This window comes from Hyla sarda, chromosome 4 (assembly GCF_029499605.1).
Source record: "Hyla sarda isolate aHylSar1 chromosome 4, aHylSar1.hap1, whole genome shotgun sequence".
Classification (NCBI taxonomy): Eukaryota; Metazoa; Chordata; class Amphibia; order Anura; family Hylidae; genus Hyla; species Hyla sarda.
In genome coordinates, this window is record NC_079192.1 from 180,332,030 (window position 1) to 180,349,963 (window position 17,934).

The 17,934-nt window shown below is 40.7% G+C and overlaps 1 protein-coding gene across 2 annotated transcripts in view; it reads left to right on the top strand.

Moving 5' to 3' along the window:
• Positions 1-994: 994 nt before the first annotated feature.
• LOC130368770 (neuronal acetylcholine receptor subunit alpha-3-like) overlaps positions 995-17,934 on the top strand; it is a 42,544-nt gene continuing 25,604 nt past the window's right edge. The window contains exons 1-3 of one of the 2 annotated variants that reach the window (XM_056572961.1): positions 1,010-1,097; positions 12,820-12,959; positions 17,459-17,503. In XM_056572961.1, coding sequence (XP_056428936.1) covers positions 1,055-1,097; positions 12,820-12,959; positions 17,459-17,503 — 228 coding nt within the window. In that variant the 5' untranslated portion in view covers positions 1,010-1,054. Of the gene's footprint in view, positions 1,098-12,819; positions 12,960-17,458; positions 17,504-17,934 lie in introns of both variants that reach the window. The other variant, XM_056572962.1, reaches the window with a different exon arrangement.

The following is a 17,934-nucleotide window of genomic DNA, read 5'->3' on the forward strand; positions in this document are numbered from 1 at the left end:
TCCCCTGAAGGGACTAAAAACGTGAAAAAAAACTAAGGAAATGTTTTAAAAAAATGTTTTTTTAAATCCCCCCATTGATAAAAATTCTAATCACTCCCTTATCACTGTGTGCAGAACTGTCCAAATGATTTAAAACTAAAAAAATGTTTTTGGGTAAACAGTGTAAACATTAAAAAACTTCCAAATGATTAAATTGTGTTTTTTGTCCACATTACATATTAGCAAAAATGTAAATAAAAAGAGATTAAAAAAAAGTCGAATCTACACAGATCACGGTACAAAAAATGAGCCCCTGCACAGCTCCAAAGGAAGAAAAATGAGACAGTTATAGGGGTCTGAAAAAGGGCAATTTTATGGATGTTAAAATAAAAAAAAGTTGACATTTCTTTTTAACTATTATGTTATTAATAAATTCTAATACAGTAATATAAATTAGGTATTGTTGTTTTTTTTTTATTACTGACCCTAGGAATCAAGATAACATGTCAGTTTAATCGCATGTAAAAGAGAACCCCCCCCCCCCCAAATGAGCTAAATTGCTTTTTTTATTTTTTTTATTCCCACCTTACATATATTTTGTTTCAGATTTACTGCATATTTTGTTGTAAATGAAAGATGTCATTACAAAGTACAATTGGTCCCACAAAAACACAAGCCCTCATATAGGTATGTAGACAAAACAAAACCTATAGAAAATAAAATAGTAATGGGTATTAAAAGGTGACAACGAAAAAACGAAAATTGTCTGCGTTGTTCAGGGATGAATTTCTCTGTTAAATCCAATGAATTCCATATAATAATAGTAGATAGCTAGATAGACAGATATAGAAAGCTGATTGAGCTGAATTAGCTGTTACATTACTTCTTAGTTGTTTGTGTGAGGTTTCTTTCCCATTTGCCTGCACTGGTACAGCTGTTCGGATGGGGGAGGAGAACATCATTATGAGCAGAGCTGTTTTATTGTCAGTAGGTCTCTGATATTGTAGTGCAGACCCTTCTCACACACCAGCTACATGTGTCTGACACCAGGGAAACCTCCTATATAACCAAAACCATGAAATGGTTGTGCACCTACATTACCCTCTCTGCACTTAATGGTAGGTACACACTATGATATATTGTTAGATTTTTGCATTTCTGTATATTGACACATTGTTAGGTGATGGAGCAGAGGGTGATTGTACATTGAATAGTTATGGTATCACTTGCAGCCTTTCATATTACTGTATTATGTGCATGCCAAAAAGTTTCCGTACAGTGTGTTCTTGGGTGTGTCTGCTAGATTATTATAGATCCATGCCTGCTCATGTTTATGTACCAAGTTGCCTGGTGTGCCTTATAATGGGAAAAGAATCCTGCTGCTGATAACATAGCATGATACCGCTATAATGCGTATATATATATATATATATATATATATATATATATATATATATATATGGAATAAGTTGGCACATAAGTGTTCTTCTGCCTTTAGAGTAACCACTTTATTGTTCTGTATGTAGATTGTTGTTTTATATGAATGCTTTGTGAGTATTTAGTGTTTTTTTATATTGTCAAAATACCTGCAACTGATGCTGCGGTATCACTGATGGAATACCGGTAACTGGCATGCTGTTTTTAATCCTGTCGAATAGGATACAACACCAAATTTATATCTAAACGCTAAAGTTGCTCATAGATATAGGGGGAGATTTATCAAAACCTGTGCAGAGGAAGAGTGGTGCAGTTGCCCATAGCAACCAATCAGATTGCTTCTTTCATTTTCCACAGGCCTCTTTAGAGGCCTGTGGAAAATGAAAGAAGCAATCTGATTGGTTGCTATGGGCAACTGCACCACTCTTCCTCTGCACAGGTTTTGATAAATCTCCCCCATAAGCTTTTAGACAGGATCGGGTTTCGGGGTTCCTGAAATAGCACTGGTGTATAGGTAACAGATCGCCGGCGGACCATGCGGCTCCGACGCTAGGCACGGGGGATACAGGCAGAGGAGATGCTGGTGCAACAAGTCAGCAGCCTGGTGGTAATAGCAGGAGATACAGGACAGTCAAGTGTGAGTTAAACAGTAAGTAGCAGAAAGAAGCTTTAAAGGGGTATTCCAGGAGAAAACTGGCACCAGAAAGTTAAACAGATTTGTAAATTACTTCTATTAAAACATCTTAATCCTTCCATTAGTTATCAGCTGCTGAAGTTGAGTTGTTCTTTTCTTTGTGACAACAGTGCTCTCTGCTGACACCTCTGCTTGTATCAAGAACTGTCTAGGGTAGCAGCAAATCCCCATAGCAAACCTCTAATGCTTCAGACAGTTCCTGAGACAGGCAGAGGTGTCAGCAGAGAACACTGTTGTCAGAAAGAAAAGAACAACTCAACTTTAGAAGCTGATGACTACTGGAAGGATTAAGATTTTTTAAGAGAAGTAATTTACAAATCTGTTTATCTTTCCGGAGCCAGTTGAGATATATATATATATATATATATATATATATATATATATATATATATATACGTTTTTTCCTGGAATACCTCTTTGATAGGTGGTACTGGTCAGCAGCAGGAGATTCAGTCCAGCAAGGTGTATATCTAGCAGAGCTGAAGATGTTCAAGTAGTGGAATAGCTGGCTAGATACTGGCTCAAGTTCAACATCAAGGTTCAGGCAGAGATAACATCAGGTAAACAGGTACAGGACAAATACAGGATAACAGATTTGAACAACACACTTTTGCTATGGCAGAACCACAAAATTCAATAGCCTTCAATAGGTAATGTGGAGGTGGAGGACACATTGGAGGCGCATGGGTTTTACCCCTTGGGGCACATCAGGGACTGCAGCTATTACAGTTTGTTCGAGAATACATCAGATGGGTGTGACCTTAAAGGGGTACTCCGGTGGAAAACTTTTTTTTAAAGACATCAACTGATGCAAGATAGTTAAAACAGATTTGTAAATTACTTTTATTAAGAAATCGCAATCCTTCCAGTACTTATCAGCTGCTGTATACTGTAGAAAATGCTTTGATTTTTTAATTTCTTTTCTGTCACGACCACAGTGCTCTCTGCTGACACCTCTGTCCATGTCAGGAACTGTCCAGAGCAGGAGAAAATCCCCATAGCAAACATATGCTGCTCTGGACAGTTCCTAAAATGGACAGAGGTGTCAGCAGAGAGCACTGTTATCATGACTAGTGTTGCTCGCGAATATTCGCAATTCGAATTTTATTCGCGAATATCGCATATTCGCGAATTCGCGAATATTCGCGAATATAGCGCTATATATTCGTAATTACGAATATTCGTATTTTTTTTTTTTTTCACAGTACACATCACAGTGATCATCCCTCTCTGCTGCCAGCTTATGTGGTGTAAGAAGGTTCTAATACTACTGTGTGAGACTGCTGTGCGAATTTTCGCACATGCGAACATTTGCATGTGCGCATTTTCGCATATGCGAATTTTCGCGTATGTAAATTTTTGTATATACAAATTTTCACATGTGTTAATTTTCGCATGCACGTATATTCGCATATGCGAATATAAAACGAGGCTATTGCGAATATTCGCGAATATGACGAATATTCGTCCATATATTCGCGAATATTCGCGAATTCGAATATGGCCTGTGCCGCTCAACACTAATCATGACAGAAAATAAATCCAAAAAGACAAGAATTTGTAGTATACAGCCGCTAATAAATACTGGAAGAATTAAGAATATTTAATAGAAGCAATTTACAAATCTGGCAAAAAACAGAGATATCAATGTCCGGCACTGCTGCTGACCACCAAAAGGACCTGGATCTAGGATGAATAGGAGTAGTCCCCGAAGCTAAGGTAGTGCTCTGACTTGTAAGACGAGTCAAATACAATGTGCAAGGAGAAGGTGAAAAAAGTCGGCAGACTCACCAAGGCTTCTTTGTGCGAAAGGGGAGAGAGGATCACATGGAGGGGGTTATTCACTGTCAGGCGCCTGTCAGTGAATACCCCCCTCCATGTGATCCTCTCTCCCCTTTCGCACAAAGTTTTGTATGTGAGTATTTAATAAAGAAAAAACCCTGAAAAAAGAAGCCTTGGTGAGTCTGCCGACTTTTTTCACCTTCTCCTTGCACAATTTACAAATCTGTTTAACTTTCTGGCACCAGTTGATAAAAAAAAAAAAGTTTCCCACCGGAGTACCCCTTTAACCCATTAAAGGGGTATTCCAGGAATTTTTTTTATTTGATTATGCTACAGGGGTTGTAAAGTTAGTGTAGCTCATAATATAGTGTCTCTACCTGTGTGTGATGGTTTTCTCACTATTTTTCTGTCATTTTCACTCCAATATTTATTTTTACCAGCATACAAAATGACTGTTGTCTCAGATTTTTCCCAGGTTGCAATGCGGCCGAGACCTGACTCACTAGTCAGCTGATGACAGGAAGCCTGTCTGCTTCAGTGGGTGGAGCGATCACTTGGTGGGAGAGAGATCAATCTGCAACTAATGCAACAGCTGTAAGCAACCTGATTGAAATCCACAGGTCTTTTGAATGGATGCAACTCATTTATGTTTCAATGGGTGGGGTGGTTGATGTGTGGGAGGGAGGAAAATGGAATTGTGGGATTTGTAGTCAAAAAAAGAAAAGTTAAGCAGGAAATGCAAGTTCACAAAAAGCTAGCCACAGTGTTATGGTAATCTCACAACATAGCCATTTAGCCCCAAGACAAGCGCAGATTCTTCCTATGCATGTCCATTACTGCCTGCCAGATAACTCACCCAACTACTAAAATCACCTTATGGTGGATAGCCCCTTTAAGGACGCAGGGCAAGCGGCAGGGACCGGACTGGGATGCCTGCTGTAATCATTCGGCAGACATCCCGTGCCAATGCCTGGGGGGGGGGGGGCTGTCCTGAGACCCCCCCCCATGTCGGCAATCACCGAAAATAGCTGGCCAATTCAGACCGGCGATCTGCAGCGATTCCGGGTCATACCGGTCTCTGGTGACCTGGAAAATAAGGAGGATAGGGGCTCTCCACCTCTGTCCTCTGATCTGGGCTGTCCACTTAAGACTTTAACAGGAACAAAATGGTACACCACTTAGATGTACATATGTGGTATGCACTTATGAGGGGAGGACAATGTGACATTCAGTACGCTTAAAACAGTATTTGTGTACAACACCAGCAGGTGTGTACTTTTGCTAGGCCTTTCACAGTATCTAGGCCCTTAAGACTTTAACCGGAACAAAATGGTATACCACTTAGATGTACGCACAGGTTACACTTAATAGAGGACAATACGCTTTTATTGCTCTGCTCACCCTAACTGGCTGGCTACTATTAGCTTTTCAGTTGTTGTACACACCAGTGCTGCAGCACACAGTCGCTGCTGTAATACACCCACAATTGCACTCTCTCTCTCTCAATCTCACTCCCTTCCCTATCAGTGCTTTTAGGCTGGATTTGGGCTTGAGGTGAATCGCTGCTGTTAAAAAGCTTTTCTGTGCAACACACTGCTCTCTGTCCTTCTCTCTCTGCAATAGAACGCTGATGTGACTGGGAGGTAAATCGCTGCTGTAAGAATGCTTTTCTGTGCAACACACACTTCTCTCTGTCCCTCTCTCTCTGCAATAGAACGCTTATGTGACTGGCCGCAAAATGGCTGCCGATTATATAGGGTTGGCTGGCTGCTGACGACCCTTTTTCCCGCCTTCCCAGTATTCCTTGCCCCATGTCCTCACATGTGGATTCGCCATCTTAGATGCCGGGCCCCTGGAGCCTGGACCGCACTAAATGGAGTTTAATTAAGTGATTCGCGCGATCGAATCGTTGCAATATTCGCATTAATTAGGAATCAAATTTTTCCTAAAATTCGTAACTAATTCGGATTCATCAGATTCGATTTGCTCATCCCTAGTGTTAAGGCTCACTGTACTCCTTGTTGTCAAAAAAATGTCTCTACAAGAACATGCATGTGTAAAAAAATGAAGCTTCGAAATTTTCTCCTTCACTTTGCTGTGAAACCCCTAAAGGGTTAACAAATTTTCTGAATGTCATTTTTAATTCTTTGAGGGGTGCAATTTCTATAATGGGGTCATTTATGGGGGATTTCTCACAGAAAGGCCCCTCAAATCCAGTTCAAACTTAATGGGGTACTCCGGTGGAAAACTTTTTTTTTTTAAATGAACTGGTGCCAGAAAGTTAAACAGATTTGTAAATGACTTCTATAAAAAAATCTTAATCCTTCCAGTACTTATTAGCAGCTGTATGATACAGAGGAAATTCTTTTCTTTTTGAATTTATTTTTTGTCTTGTCCACAGTGCTCTCTGCTGACACCTCTGTCAGTGTCAGGAACTGTCCAGAGCAGCATAGGTTTGCTATGGGGATTTTTTCCTGCTCTGGACAGTTCTTGATACGGGCATCAGGTGTCAGCAGAGAGCAGTGTGGACAAGACAAAAAAGAAATTAAAAAAGAAAATAATTTCCTCTGTAGCATACAGCTGCTAATAAGTACTGGAAGGGTAAAGATTTTTTTGATAGAAGTAATTTGCAAAGAGATGGGTGTCCCCATAGCAGTTCCGCTAATCTGTCTATACCATTGATCGTTATACTGAAATACATTATTTGATAGAATTAAATGAACCGCTTTTGTGACAAATTCTATAAATTCTTTAGATTTGTTTGTACTTGATAGAAATTCACCCATAGCTTGGGTTCCAGCAGACCAAGGAATTCGAGTGAACAAACTTTCCACATCAATGGAGGAAAGTTTATAATCATTGTGCCATTCGAATTGATTCAATGCTGAAATTAAATCTCCAGTGTCTTGGAGATATGTGGGAATAAACTTCAGAAGGGGAGAAACCAACCACTCAATGTAACTAGATAAATATTCTGTTGGGGCCCCTATGCCCGCTACAATGGGGCGTCCTGGTGGTGGGTTTCTCCCCTTGTGGAGTTTAGGGAGAATGTACCAATGGGGTTTTATTGGATCAGTTGGGAGTAATTTTTCTGCTAACTTAGTTGTTAGAATACCTTTCTCAGTCGATCTACGCAAAAATACTCTCAATTTGTCCATGACTTTAGTCATTGGATCATATGAAAGCTTTTCATAAATTCTAATATCATTTAATTGGGCAAGAGCTTCATTTTCGTAGTCTGATCGGTTCCATATAACAATTGCACCGCCCTTATCTGCCTTGGAGACCACAATATCACTGCGGGCTCCAAGCCAGTCAAGGGCTTTTTTCTCCTCCATGGTGACATTTGATTTAGTTTTGGGATAAAAAATTGCTTTAACATCTCTGCATACAGCTTTTTGGAACAGATCAAGACTACTTCCAGGGACTATCTGGTTGATTTACCCCTTTAACTTGTCCCTGAAAAATTCAGATTTTTGAATTTTTCGTGAAAATTTTGAAAATTGCTGCTATACTTTGAAGCCCTCTAATGTGCTCAAAAAGTAAAAACATGTCAACTTTATGACGCCAACATAAAGTAGACATATTGTATTTGTGAATTAATATATGTTATTTGGAATGTCCATTTTCCTTTCAAGCAGAAAGTTTCAAAGAAAAATGCTAAATTTTCATGAACTTTGGGGAAGTAACAACGAAAATTTACCACTATGTTAAAGTAGAATATGTCCCGGAAAAAATTATCTCGGAATCAGAATAAGTAATGGCTGCCACGCCCCCTCCCATAGACTTGTATTAAGGGGGCTGGCCGTGATGTCACGAGGGGGTGGAGCCATGACATAATGATGCTCCGGCCCCCTGTATTGCCCGTCATTAATTCCTTGCTATTGCACCTAGCTTTGTCAAAAATTTTTACTGTATTATTACAAATGTATAAATGTATTTCATCTGTTAATGATGTATGATTATAGATATGTGAACCCACTGTGTTTCTTGCAAATTTTTGCCATGGAAAAGGTCAATTAGGAAATGCCATGGGGTAATAAAAATTCTCATGAATTTTACAATTATGCTGTATCCTTTCCAAACCCTTCTTGGCAAAGTAGCAGCATTGCATTTTCTCTAATGTAAAAACGAATTAAAATTCTAAACTACATAACCATATCAGTTAAAATATATGATCTAAGTGCCAAGCAAATGTAAGAGAGTAACAACCCAAAAAGCTCAAATTCAACAAGAACCACATTTTCAGAGACCTTCAAGACCATAAAATGTTCTTACTTAAAGAGCTTTACTTTGAGACCCATCAGTCTCTCTAGGGGATAAGATGTCAGATCGCCGCGTTCCCGCTTCTGGGGACCCTGGGGTTCGCCGCTGCAGCACTGCTCTATCATAACTGCACAGAACGAGTTCGCTCTGTGCGTAATGACGGGTGATACAGGGGCCGGAGCAGCGTGACGTCATGGCTCCGCCCCTCGTGACATCACGGCCCGTCCCCTTAATGCAAGTCTATGGCAGGGGGCGTAACGACCGCCACGCCCCCTCCCATAGACTTGTATTGAGGGGGGTGGGCCGTGACATCACGAGGGGCGGAGCCATGACATAACGATGCTCCGGCCCCTGTATTGCCCGTCATTACGTGCAGAGCGAACTCGCTCTGCGCAGTAATGATAGCAGTGTGCCGCAGTGGCGATCCCGGGGCTCCCCAGCAGCGGGACCGCGGCGATCTGACATCTTATCCCCTATCCAAAGGAGTACCCCTTTAAGGCTTTACCGAACCATACTTCTTGTTAACAAGGCAAGTAAGAGCCTGGAGGGAGAAGAACTGTAATCAGAGCCCAGCACTCGGAAATTTCTTAAATGCGGTCTAACAGAACTCACAACAGATTTCTGACTCTCTGGTCCCCCCGGAAGACCTCCCTACACTACTCCCTTATCCTGCACATGCTACCTACTTCCCCGACTGGAAGTCCAAGCAGAAGTACCCCTCTGTGACCCCATCATATTACCTTCCCTTCCCACCCACCCACCCACCCAGCTTCTTTTTCTTTTTTTAATTCTATTTTACCTGTTGGTTGATCTGTAAGTTTTGCTGGCCATATGGATCCCTAGCCTGTTTAGTGATCTAGCGATGCCGGACCCCATTACAGAACACTGGAATCTTATTCATACCCCGACAACTAATCCTATGCCTTTATTTTCTTGTCATTACATCCTATGTCTTGAGACTTCTTGTTCGCTTTCTGATGTATATGGTATCCGCCTGGCTCTGTTGAGTTGTTCCTATGTTCGTCTGTTACATAAAAATTTGAAAATAAAAAGATAATTGATAAAAAAAAAAAAAAAAAAGAAATGTCTGAAATGTTTTTATTAAGCTGCTGTATACAGGCATAAGCTTAGAATGCAGCATGTGATCCCGCTCCACCCAAGACTTTTTCAACAGCTGATCACATAGATAGAAATGACACATTTAAAGAGACAAAATTGGATGCGTCTATCATACATTATACAGTTGCTTTGGAAACAATGATAAAGAAACAAAAGCAAGATGTGTGTATACATTCAGAAAATTGGCAATTACCCACATGTAGCATTAATCTGGGATAACTGTTACATGTGAATAACTGGCAATTATTAATCTCACTTGGTGAGATTCATGTAGATGGGATTTATTCTGATGGGCCTAGGAAATGCATGAGAAAATCATTAACCAATAGGTAAAGTCACTTCATGATCCCTATTTAAACCTCTGGTAGATTATGTGGGAGATTTATCATTGCTTTTAGAGCATTCTTTTGTCTATGTTTTGGCGCAGCTCAGTTGCAAGCAGCATATTTAGCGACTTTTATGCGTCTTTTGATATAGACAGTTTCACTCTTTTTGCTTACCTGTAGAACTTTTTCTTTTTGACCAAGCAATGGTCACGTATTTATCATTTGCGATTTTTGTCAAAAGTCGCTATTTTGTGCACAAAGGTACTTTTTTAGGAGCAAATCTACACCACCTACCAGTAGGCATGAGAATCACTTCTACCTTCCGCAATTCAATCTTTAACCTCTTGTGGACGACAGCGTCCCACTCCCCTTCTATGACATGTGCTCAGGAGCTGAGCGCAGGTCATAGCTGGGTGGTCCTGGCAGCTATCTGCCACCAGGACCCATCTCTAATGCCAGACATCACTGATCATGGTGATGCCCGGCTTTAACCCATTAGACACTACAATCAAATTGGATTGTAGTGTCTAAAATGCAAGTAAAAATGTCCTGGCAGTTCTATGAAAGTAAGTAAAAACCCCTAACCTGCCAAATTCAGGACCCGGGAAAGTGTCTACTTCCCTCCCTCACAAGCTTCTAGATAAAGTGTATGTGGTATAGCTTTTCCCACCACAGCAGAGCTGCACAAAATTCATCATCCTGCTGCACCTTTTTAATAAATAAGATGCACGCTAGTCAAACCCACCACCCAAATAAACGTGGGAAAATAGCTCTACCAATGTATCTAAAGTATAAATCCAATACGCCTTGTGGCATAGCAGAATCTTTTTTATACACCCCCCTTCTAAAGTATTCAATTTACTCCAGGATCTGTGCTGTGCTGTCAGCCTTTTATGAGGGTCTTGAGAAAATTCTCACACCCTTGTCAAAGGTACTAAGTTATTGCTTTTAGATACATCATATTTCAAGAGAATCGTCCAAATGGCTTTAGAGATGACACCATTGACGTAGAGAGCTTATATATGTCAATAAAACATGATGAATACATTTTGGCCTTTAGAAGTGACCGCACTGTGTTACAAAGATCATTCACTACTGATATGTTAGAGATGGTTTTGAGGTTCATTTACTTTCTATTCCAGGCCGACTTTTACATAGATCAATGCAGCCCCGCGACAGAAACCAATATGGCCCCCCAGCCCCCATAAATTGCTACATTGCTCACTATGAGGCACAATTCTTATGCACTGAGGCATTGTTCCGCCAGCATGCTAGGGCCCAATATAGATTTATTGATAAAACTTTTTGTGTATTGGTGGGGCCACTTTAATTTGGGATGAACTGAGGCTTACCATCACATCTAGCCAGCACTTTGTACATTTCCTTGATATTATAGTCAGTAAGGGTAAGAGTGAATATATTGAGACAGACTTCTATAGAAAGATCCCTGACAAGTATAGCATCCTACATTACTCGAGTAGTCACGCTCAGGCCACAAAATGCGCTATTCCAAAATCCCAGTATCAATGGGTGAAACACAGTGACTCCCCTCCTAGAACAAAAAATAAGCCTCCAAGAGATGCAATATAACTTTATCCCCAGAGGATATCCAAGAGGGATTAATATTGTTATTATTATTTATTTTTATAGCGCCCTTAGTTCCAGGGTGCTGTACATTTTGTAAGGGCTTAAATACATATATGCAAAACACAGACACAAGTACAATGAACATGAATCCGACTAAATGACATACTGATATAGAGGGAAAGAGGGCCCTGGGTTTATGTTATTCATAAATTCCATGTAAACATGGTGATATTGGAGGAGGCTTCGTCATCTTTACCTGAATTCTCTAATTCTCCAAGAGTGTGGAATAAGAAGCGAGACCCAACATGAGGAGCAAACTTGTACGGGCAGAATGGGTAGCGAACAGAGGATTCCTAAGCAAACAACACTTTCCCATGCCTACATTGTACCCAGTGTCATGATGGGAGATAACATTTTCCAGCCATTGTTGCCTTTGTACCTTCTTGTCTTTCTGTGGGCTTATATGTATATAATTTGTATAATTAAATAAAGACATGTTATTCTAAGATATGTCTATTTGGGATGTGCGTCTGTAAGTGCATTATTTTTGTTCTCTTGTTTGCATTGTGGTAGAATTGAAGGGATTTAGAGATTACTAGAAACTCTGCATTGTCCTTCTATGGTTGAGTTTTTAATTATGGATGGTAATGTATTTTAAATAAAGAAGTGAAACCATGGTGAGAGTTGCCTTATAAATACGTTAAAGGGGTATTCCAGGCAAAACCTTTTTTATATATATATATCAACTGGCTCCGGAAAGTTAAACAGATTTGTAAATTACTTCTATTAAAAAATCTTAATCCTTCCAATAGTTATTAGCTTCTGAAGTTTTCTGTCTAACTGCTCAATGATGATGTCACGTCCCGGGAGCTGTGCATGATGGGAGAATATCCCCATAGGAACTGCACTGATCCCGGGACGTGAGTCATCAGAGAGCAGTTAGACAGAAAACAACAACTCAACTTCAGAAGCTAATAACTATTCGAAGGATTAAGATTTTTTAATAGAAGTAATTTACAAATCTGTTTAACTTTCCGGAGCCAGTTGATATATAAAAAAAAAGTTTTGGCCTGGAATACCCCTTTAAATAAGGTTTTATAAGGAGTTCTGTGGTGCAGGAGCACCTATCCCCTATCCAAAAGATAGGGGATAAGGGTTTGATTGCATGGGGGAGGGGGGCGACCACTGGGACCCCCTGAGATCTCCTGCATGGCATCACGGCTTTCCCCAGGAATGAAGTGTGTCGACCCCCCCCGCACAAAGCGGGTTGACCTCCTCATTGTATCTCTATGGGTGAGCCGGAAATACCTGAATGCTCTATCTCTGGCTCTCCCATAAAGATAATGGGGAGATTTATCAAAACCTGTCTAGAGGAAAAGTTGCTGAGTTGCCCATAGCAACCAATCAGATCACTTCTTTCATTTTTCAGAGGCTAAAAAATGAAAGAAGCGATCTAATTGGTTGTTATGGGCAATGCAACAACTTTTCCTCTGGGCAGGTTTTGATAAATCTCCCCCTTATTCCCTATCTTTTTGGATAGGAGGAAAGTGTTCCTGTACCACAGTACTCCTTTAATAAGTGATGTTTAGTGTGTTCATTTAATAATAATGTTAAATGTCTCAATTCTAGAGTGCCTTTGCTTCAACGCAGAACACAAACTGTATAAAACATTATTTGACAAGTATAATCCTTACATCCGACCAGTGAAAAATGTGTCCGATCCTGTAACTGTACAGTTCGAAGTGTCAATGTCCCAACTTGTTAAAGTGGTAAGACTTCTCATGTTATTGACCGTTATTATGTACATCGCTTTTGAATTATTTCATATTTAAGCCATTCTCTTTTCTATGTATAGCATATTGATTTACCAATATTTTATAGAGGAATCCCATCACTCACTGGCCACTAGTAGAAAGTATGCCATTAAGAACGAAGGCCGTTCAGAAGGCAGAAGGGGGTCCGACCCAGTTCTAGCAAAGTATATCTAATAAAGTGGGCAGTTAGTATATATGACATATCATGCTGCTAAACAAAAGTGCCAATTTCTAAAAGATTTAGTCATTGCCTTGACCATAATACAGATGATAACTACACATACAGTACACCATACACCAATGTTATATTTTCACAAATGTACTAAATAGTTAATTTGCAGTGTCTGAGAATAGTAATCCACTTCATAATAAATCGGGTTGTACGGTATTAGAAAAACATGTCTGCTTTCTCCCAAAACAGTGCCACACCCATCTACTGGTTGTGAGTGGTACGACAGCTCAACCGTCTCAATATCCCACAAGCTTTTAGATCCCTGAAAACCTAACAAGCAGGACAGTTCCCGTGTGTTCAATCTAGGTGCTTCACACCCCAGTTCAGGACCATATTCAGATTCAGCAAAGAACACACACAACAGGGATTGCGTTTATCCAAAGCTTTTATCCGTAAATTTTCAAATGCATAATAGACATACTCCCTTATCCGTGGTGAAAAAGAATGTGTATTATGCATTAGAAAATTTACGGATAAAAGCTTTGGATAAACGCAATCCCTGTTGTGTGTGTGTTCTTTACTGAATCTGAATATGGTCCTGCAGTTCAACACCATTCATTTCAATAGACGTAAGCTGTAATGGAATGTACTATCCATGGACACATATTGTGCGGTTTTTAAAAGAAAACCGCCATGTTTTGCTAATCTTTTACATGCCCTTTAAAGGGGTACTCTGCTGCTATGACCTTATCAATACATTTGCCCATTGTGTCAAGTTGTTTAACTCTCTAATATGCTTGCTGTGTCAATAATGCTTATTATTTTCGTTATACTTACTGTTTCTATGTGCAGGAAGTAGTGTAGTTTTTTGATGCTCCGTGACTGCTGACAACGTTTGCGGCCATGTTGTTGTCAGCCCGCCCTGCAGTGTCGGCATTGACGTCCGCATTTCCCTCCTCCCGTGTTGGTAGTCAAGCCGGCCCACTTGTTGAATATTAATTCTTTACAATTGTGTGTGAATGACGTATTTCTCTTTCTTTTCCGGCCCTTGTGTGAGCATCCTAGGTCCAATCCTCCTTTGCGCCTGGCGCATGCGTCCTGTATATTTTCGGAGTCGTCTTCGGCGCGTATTGCGCATGTCTGGCCGTTTAGTGAATCGCGTTCTAACATCGGCTACGTCAGTAGCGTAGCACAGCACATGCGCAGTAGTCCTTCCAGATAAGGGCTTACGTTAGTAGCGTAGCCCTGAGCTGTAAGGATAACTGGGCATGCGCAGGGCTACGCTATGAATGTAAGCCCGGAACTGGAAGGAGAACTGCGCAAGCTACGTTAGCACTACGCTGGCAGTGTAGGGATGCGCCTGCGCACATTTCGCTCCCAAACTACAGAACATAATGGGCGTGTAAACAATGAACAAGGGGCGGAAGCTAGGACGCCTATGGGCGGAACAAACAAAAAAAGGGGCTTGCACATAGGCGTGAACACAAAAATGGATGGGCAGAATAACAAGGAAAAAGAGGTGGCACCTAAGCGCATAATCAGGCCGCAAAGTATTAGGGGAATGGTAGTTTTCAACGACCGAACAATCGGAAATAAACAACAACGTGAGCCAGACAGAACGCCAATTCACGGAATGACAACGCGAATGGATAAGGCGCATACAGTACAGCGGGGTTATGTGAAGTTATCAAGTAAGAGGGAAAAAGTTAGGGAAATAAACATCAGGCAGCGGAGTATCCCTTTAAAATCTTTTTAGCCAATACAATCACATAATAGGAAAAGCTATAGGCAGCAGAAAATTCATAAAGAGAATCTGACACCCTGTTCATCTGCACTAAACCCAATATAATAGGTTATAGTGTGGGTGAACTGCTTTACAAAGAGGGGTCACTTACTTTAATTTGATCAGTATATGCAGAGTTCTGGCATTGTAGTCTTCAGCTGCATTACACTCTACAGATGCTTACCCACGACCTTTATTAGCATAATAATAAAGGGGGTTGGACAGAGAATATGGAGGCAGGGGAGCTGGGTGAGTCGGCTCCCTGCCTCCAATGTGCAAAGCTGCGCAATGCAGCAAAAAGATTACAGTGCCACAATTCTGCATATGCTGAACAGATTAAAGTAGTGATCCCTCTTTGTAAAACTGTTCACCCACACTATAGCCCAGTATATTGGGTTTAGTGTAGGTGAATAGAGAGTCAGATTCTCTTTAAAGGGGTACACAATCAAATTGTATGACTAGGGCTCAGTGACTCGAGCCGAAACGCGTCACAAGTTTTCGTGTTCCTGTTTGTTCTCCATGGCTTTCTAATAAAGTACCTGTTCCCTGAGTCAAGCACTGGACGATCCTTTCTTCATTTACAATACATTCTGATATCCATCTGTAGAATCCCAATAACAACCTCCAGGCAGCTTTGATAAATGTTGTGATTGAGGTAAAAGCTTTCTATCCTTTCCTTGTTGTCACCATAGATGCAGTGACAATAAATCTAAGAAACAAATCATACTCAGGCTTAGAACTAAAATATCAAACCACTATACATACAACAGTCCTGCTATTGCTTTCTTGTTCCTACCACAAATAGTGCTTTATTATATCATTTTAACTATTATTTGTGGTGAGGCTGAGGTTACTTAGAAATGTATTACATTTGTGCTATAATAGCAGAAAGAAACCAGAACATGGCTGTGGGGAATATTGCATTAACCTAACCAGTAATATATCATACATTGACATTCATAGATGTTTTATTTAATTGAAAATTGGGATTTGTATCCAAATGAAATTGTCCTCTGTATATTCCCCATGAGTGTTGGTTTCCCTTGGATATTCCTGGCAATTTTCCTTTTTTATAGGGACAGGCACATTTTTTAAAACATCATTCTAACACAGAGGCCCTGTTTTCTGGCAAATATGTTATCATGATACATTTTAGAGAGTACCTGTTACTTGAGAAAACGTATGACATGTAATAGAGACATGTGAAAAGTTTTGATCAGTTGGGGTCTGATTGTTCAGACCCTAACCAATTGCTAGCATGAATAGAAGAGAAGTGCACAACTCAGCCACATGACCAAGACAATCCCATAGACTTATATGGTAAGTTTGTTTCACTAGGGTTGCTCCCTGTCAAGAACAGCCTTTAAAGGGGTACTCTGCCCCTAGACATCTTATCCCCTATTTAAAGGATAGGGGATAAGATGTCAGATCGCCGCGGTCCCGTTGCTGGGGATCCCCGGGATCCCCGCTGCGGCACTGCGCTATCATTACAGCACAGAGCGAGTTCGCTCTGCACGTAATGACGGGCAATACAGGGGCCGGAGCATCGTTATGTCACGGCTCCGCCCCTTGTGACATCACGGCCCACCCCTTTCAATACGCGTCTATGAGAGGGGGCGTGGCAGTCGTCACGCCCCCTGCCATAGACTTGCATTAAGGGGACGGGCCGTGATGTCACGAGGGGTGGAGCCATGACATCACGCTGCTCCGTCCCCTGTATCGCCCGTCATTACGCACAGAGCGAACTCACTCTGTGCTGTAATGATAGCGCAGTGCTGCAGCGGGGATCCCGGGGATCCCCAGCAGTGGGACCGCGGCAATCTGACATCTTATCCCCTATCCATTGGATAGGGGATAAGATGTCTAGGGGCGGAGTACCCCTTTAAGGTCTCTTTTTTTATTTTTTTTTGTGTGCCTTTAACGGCCGTTCTCGTGACAGGGCACATCGGGCAACAAGGGGTCCCGACAGCTCCCATTTACTATTATGGGGTCTGTCGGGGGCAGTTGTTTTCTGATGGGAATAGCGGGAGAAAAAGCAGTATTTTTTCTCCCGCTATTCTCCCCGGCTCCCCTGATGGCTTTTACACTGCTGTGCCATAACGGCAGTGTAAATGGAGCCTTAGAGCGCTCTTCTCCTGGATCATTCTAGAGATCCCACAAATGATGAAAACTTTTGACATGTCTCCACAAAATGTCAAAGTGACAGTGCTCATTTACGGAAATATTAAAATGTATAATTTTACCAGGAGGTCCTTTCCTCTTAAAGGATCTTGCCTAAAGAGGGGTAGGCAGAAAACAGCATTTTGGTAGGGTAGGTCCACATTTTTTACTTCATATACATACCATAATCCACTTTCTACAATGCAGATAACACAGATGGACTGTGCTGACTAAGCCCCTTTAATCATGAAATTGTATTGATATGAATTTTATTGAATAATAAAATGATGTATACACATATATTGACTATATAATGACTTTCTGTGTGCAAAATCATAGGATGAAGTTAATCAGATTATGGAAACCAACCTTTGGCTGAAACATGTAAGTATCTATATCAAAGAATACTGCAAAATTCTATAAACATACTCTGAACCGTAACATTAAAAACACTTTCCCCCTCTGAAGGTGTCCTGTGGTATCTGGTACCAAGACATTAGCAGCAGGTCCATTGTCCTGTAAGTAGAAAGTTGCTTTTCCAGCATATCCCACAGATGCTCAAACAGATCGAAATCTGGGGAACTTGGAGGCAAAGTCGACACCTTGAACTTTTTGTGATGTTCTTCAAATCATCACTTAAAGGGAATGTGTCATCCGAAAATGACCAATTGTTTAGATAAAATTTTTATAGTAAACATAATTTTGAAGAATTTTGTGGTGAAGGTTTTTCTAATTTTCCATTTAACTTTTTGTATTATAAAATAATCCTGAAAGCTTGTTGTTTTCATTCTGGCCACTAGGGCTAAAACTAAGCT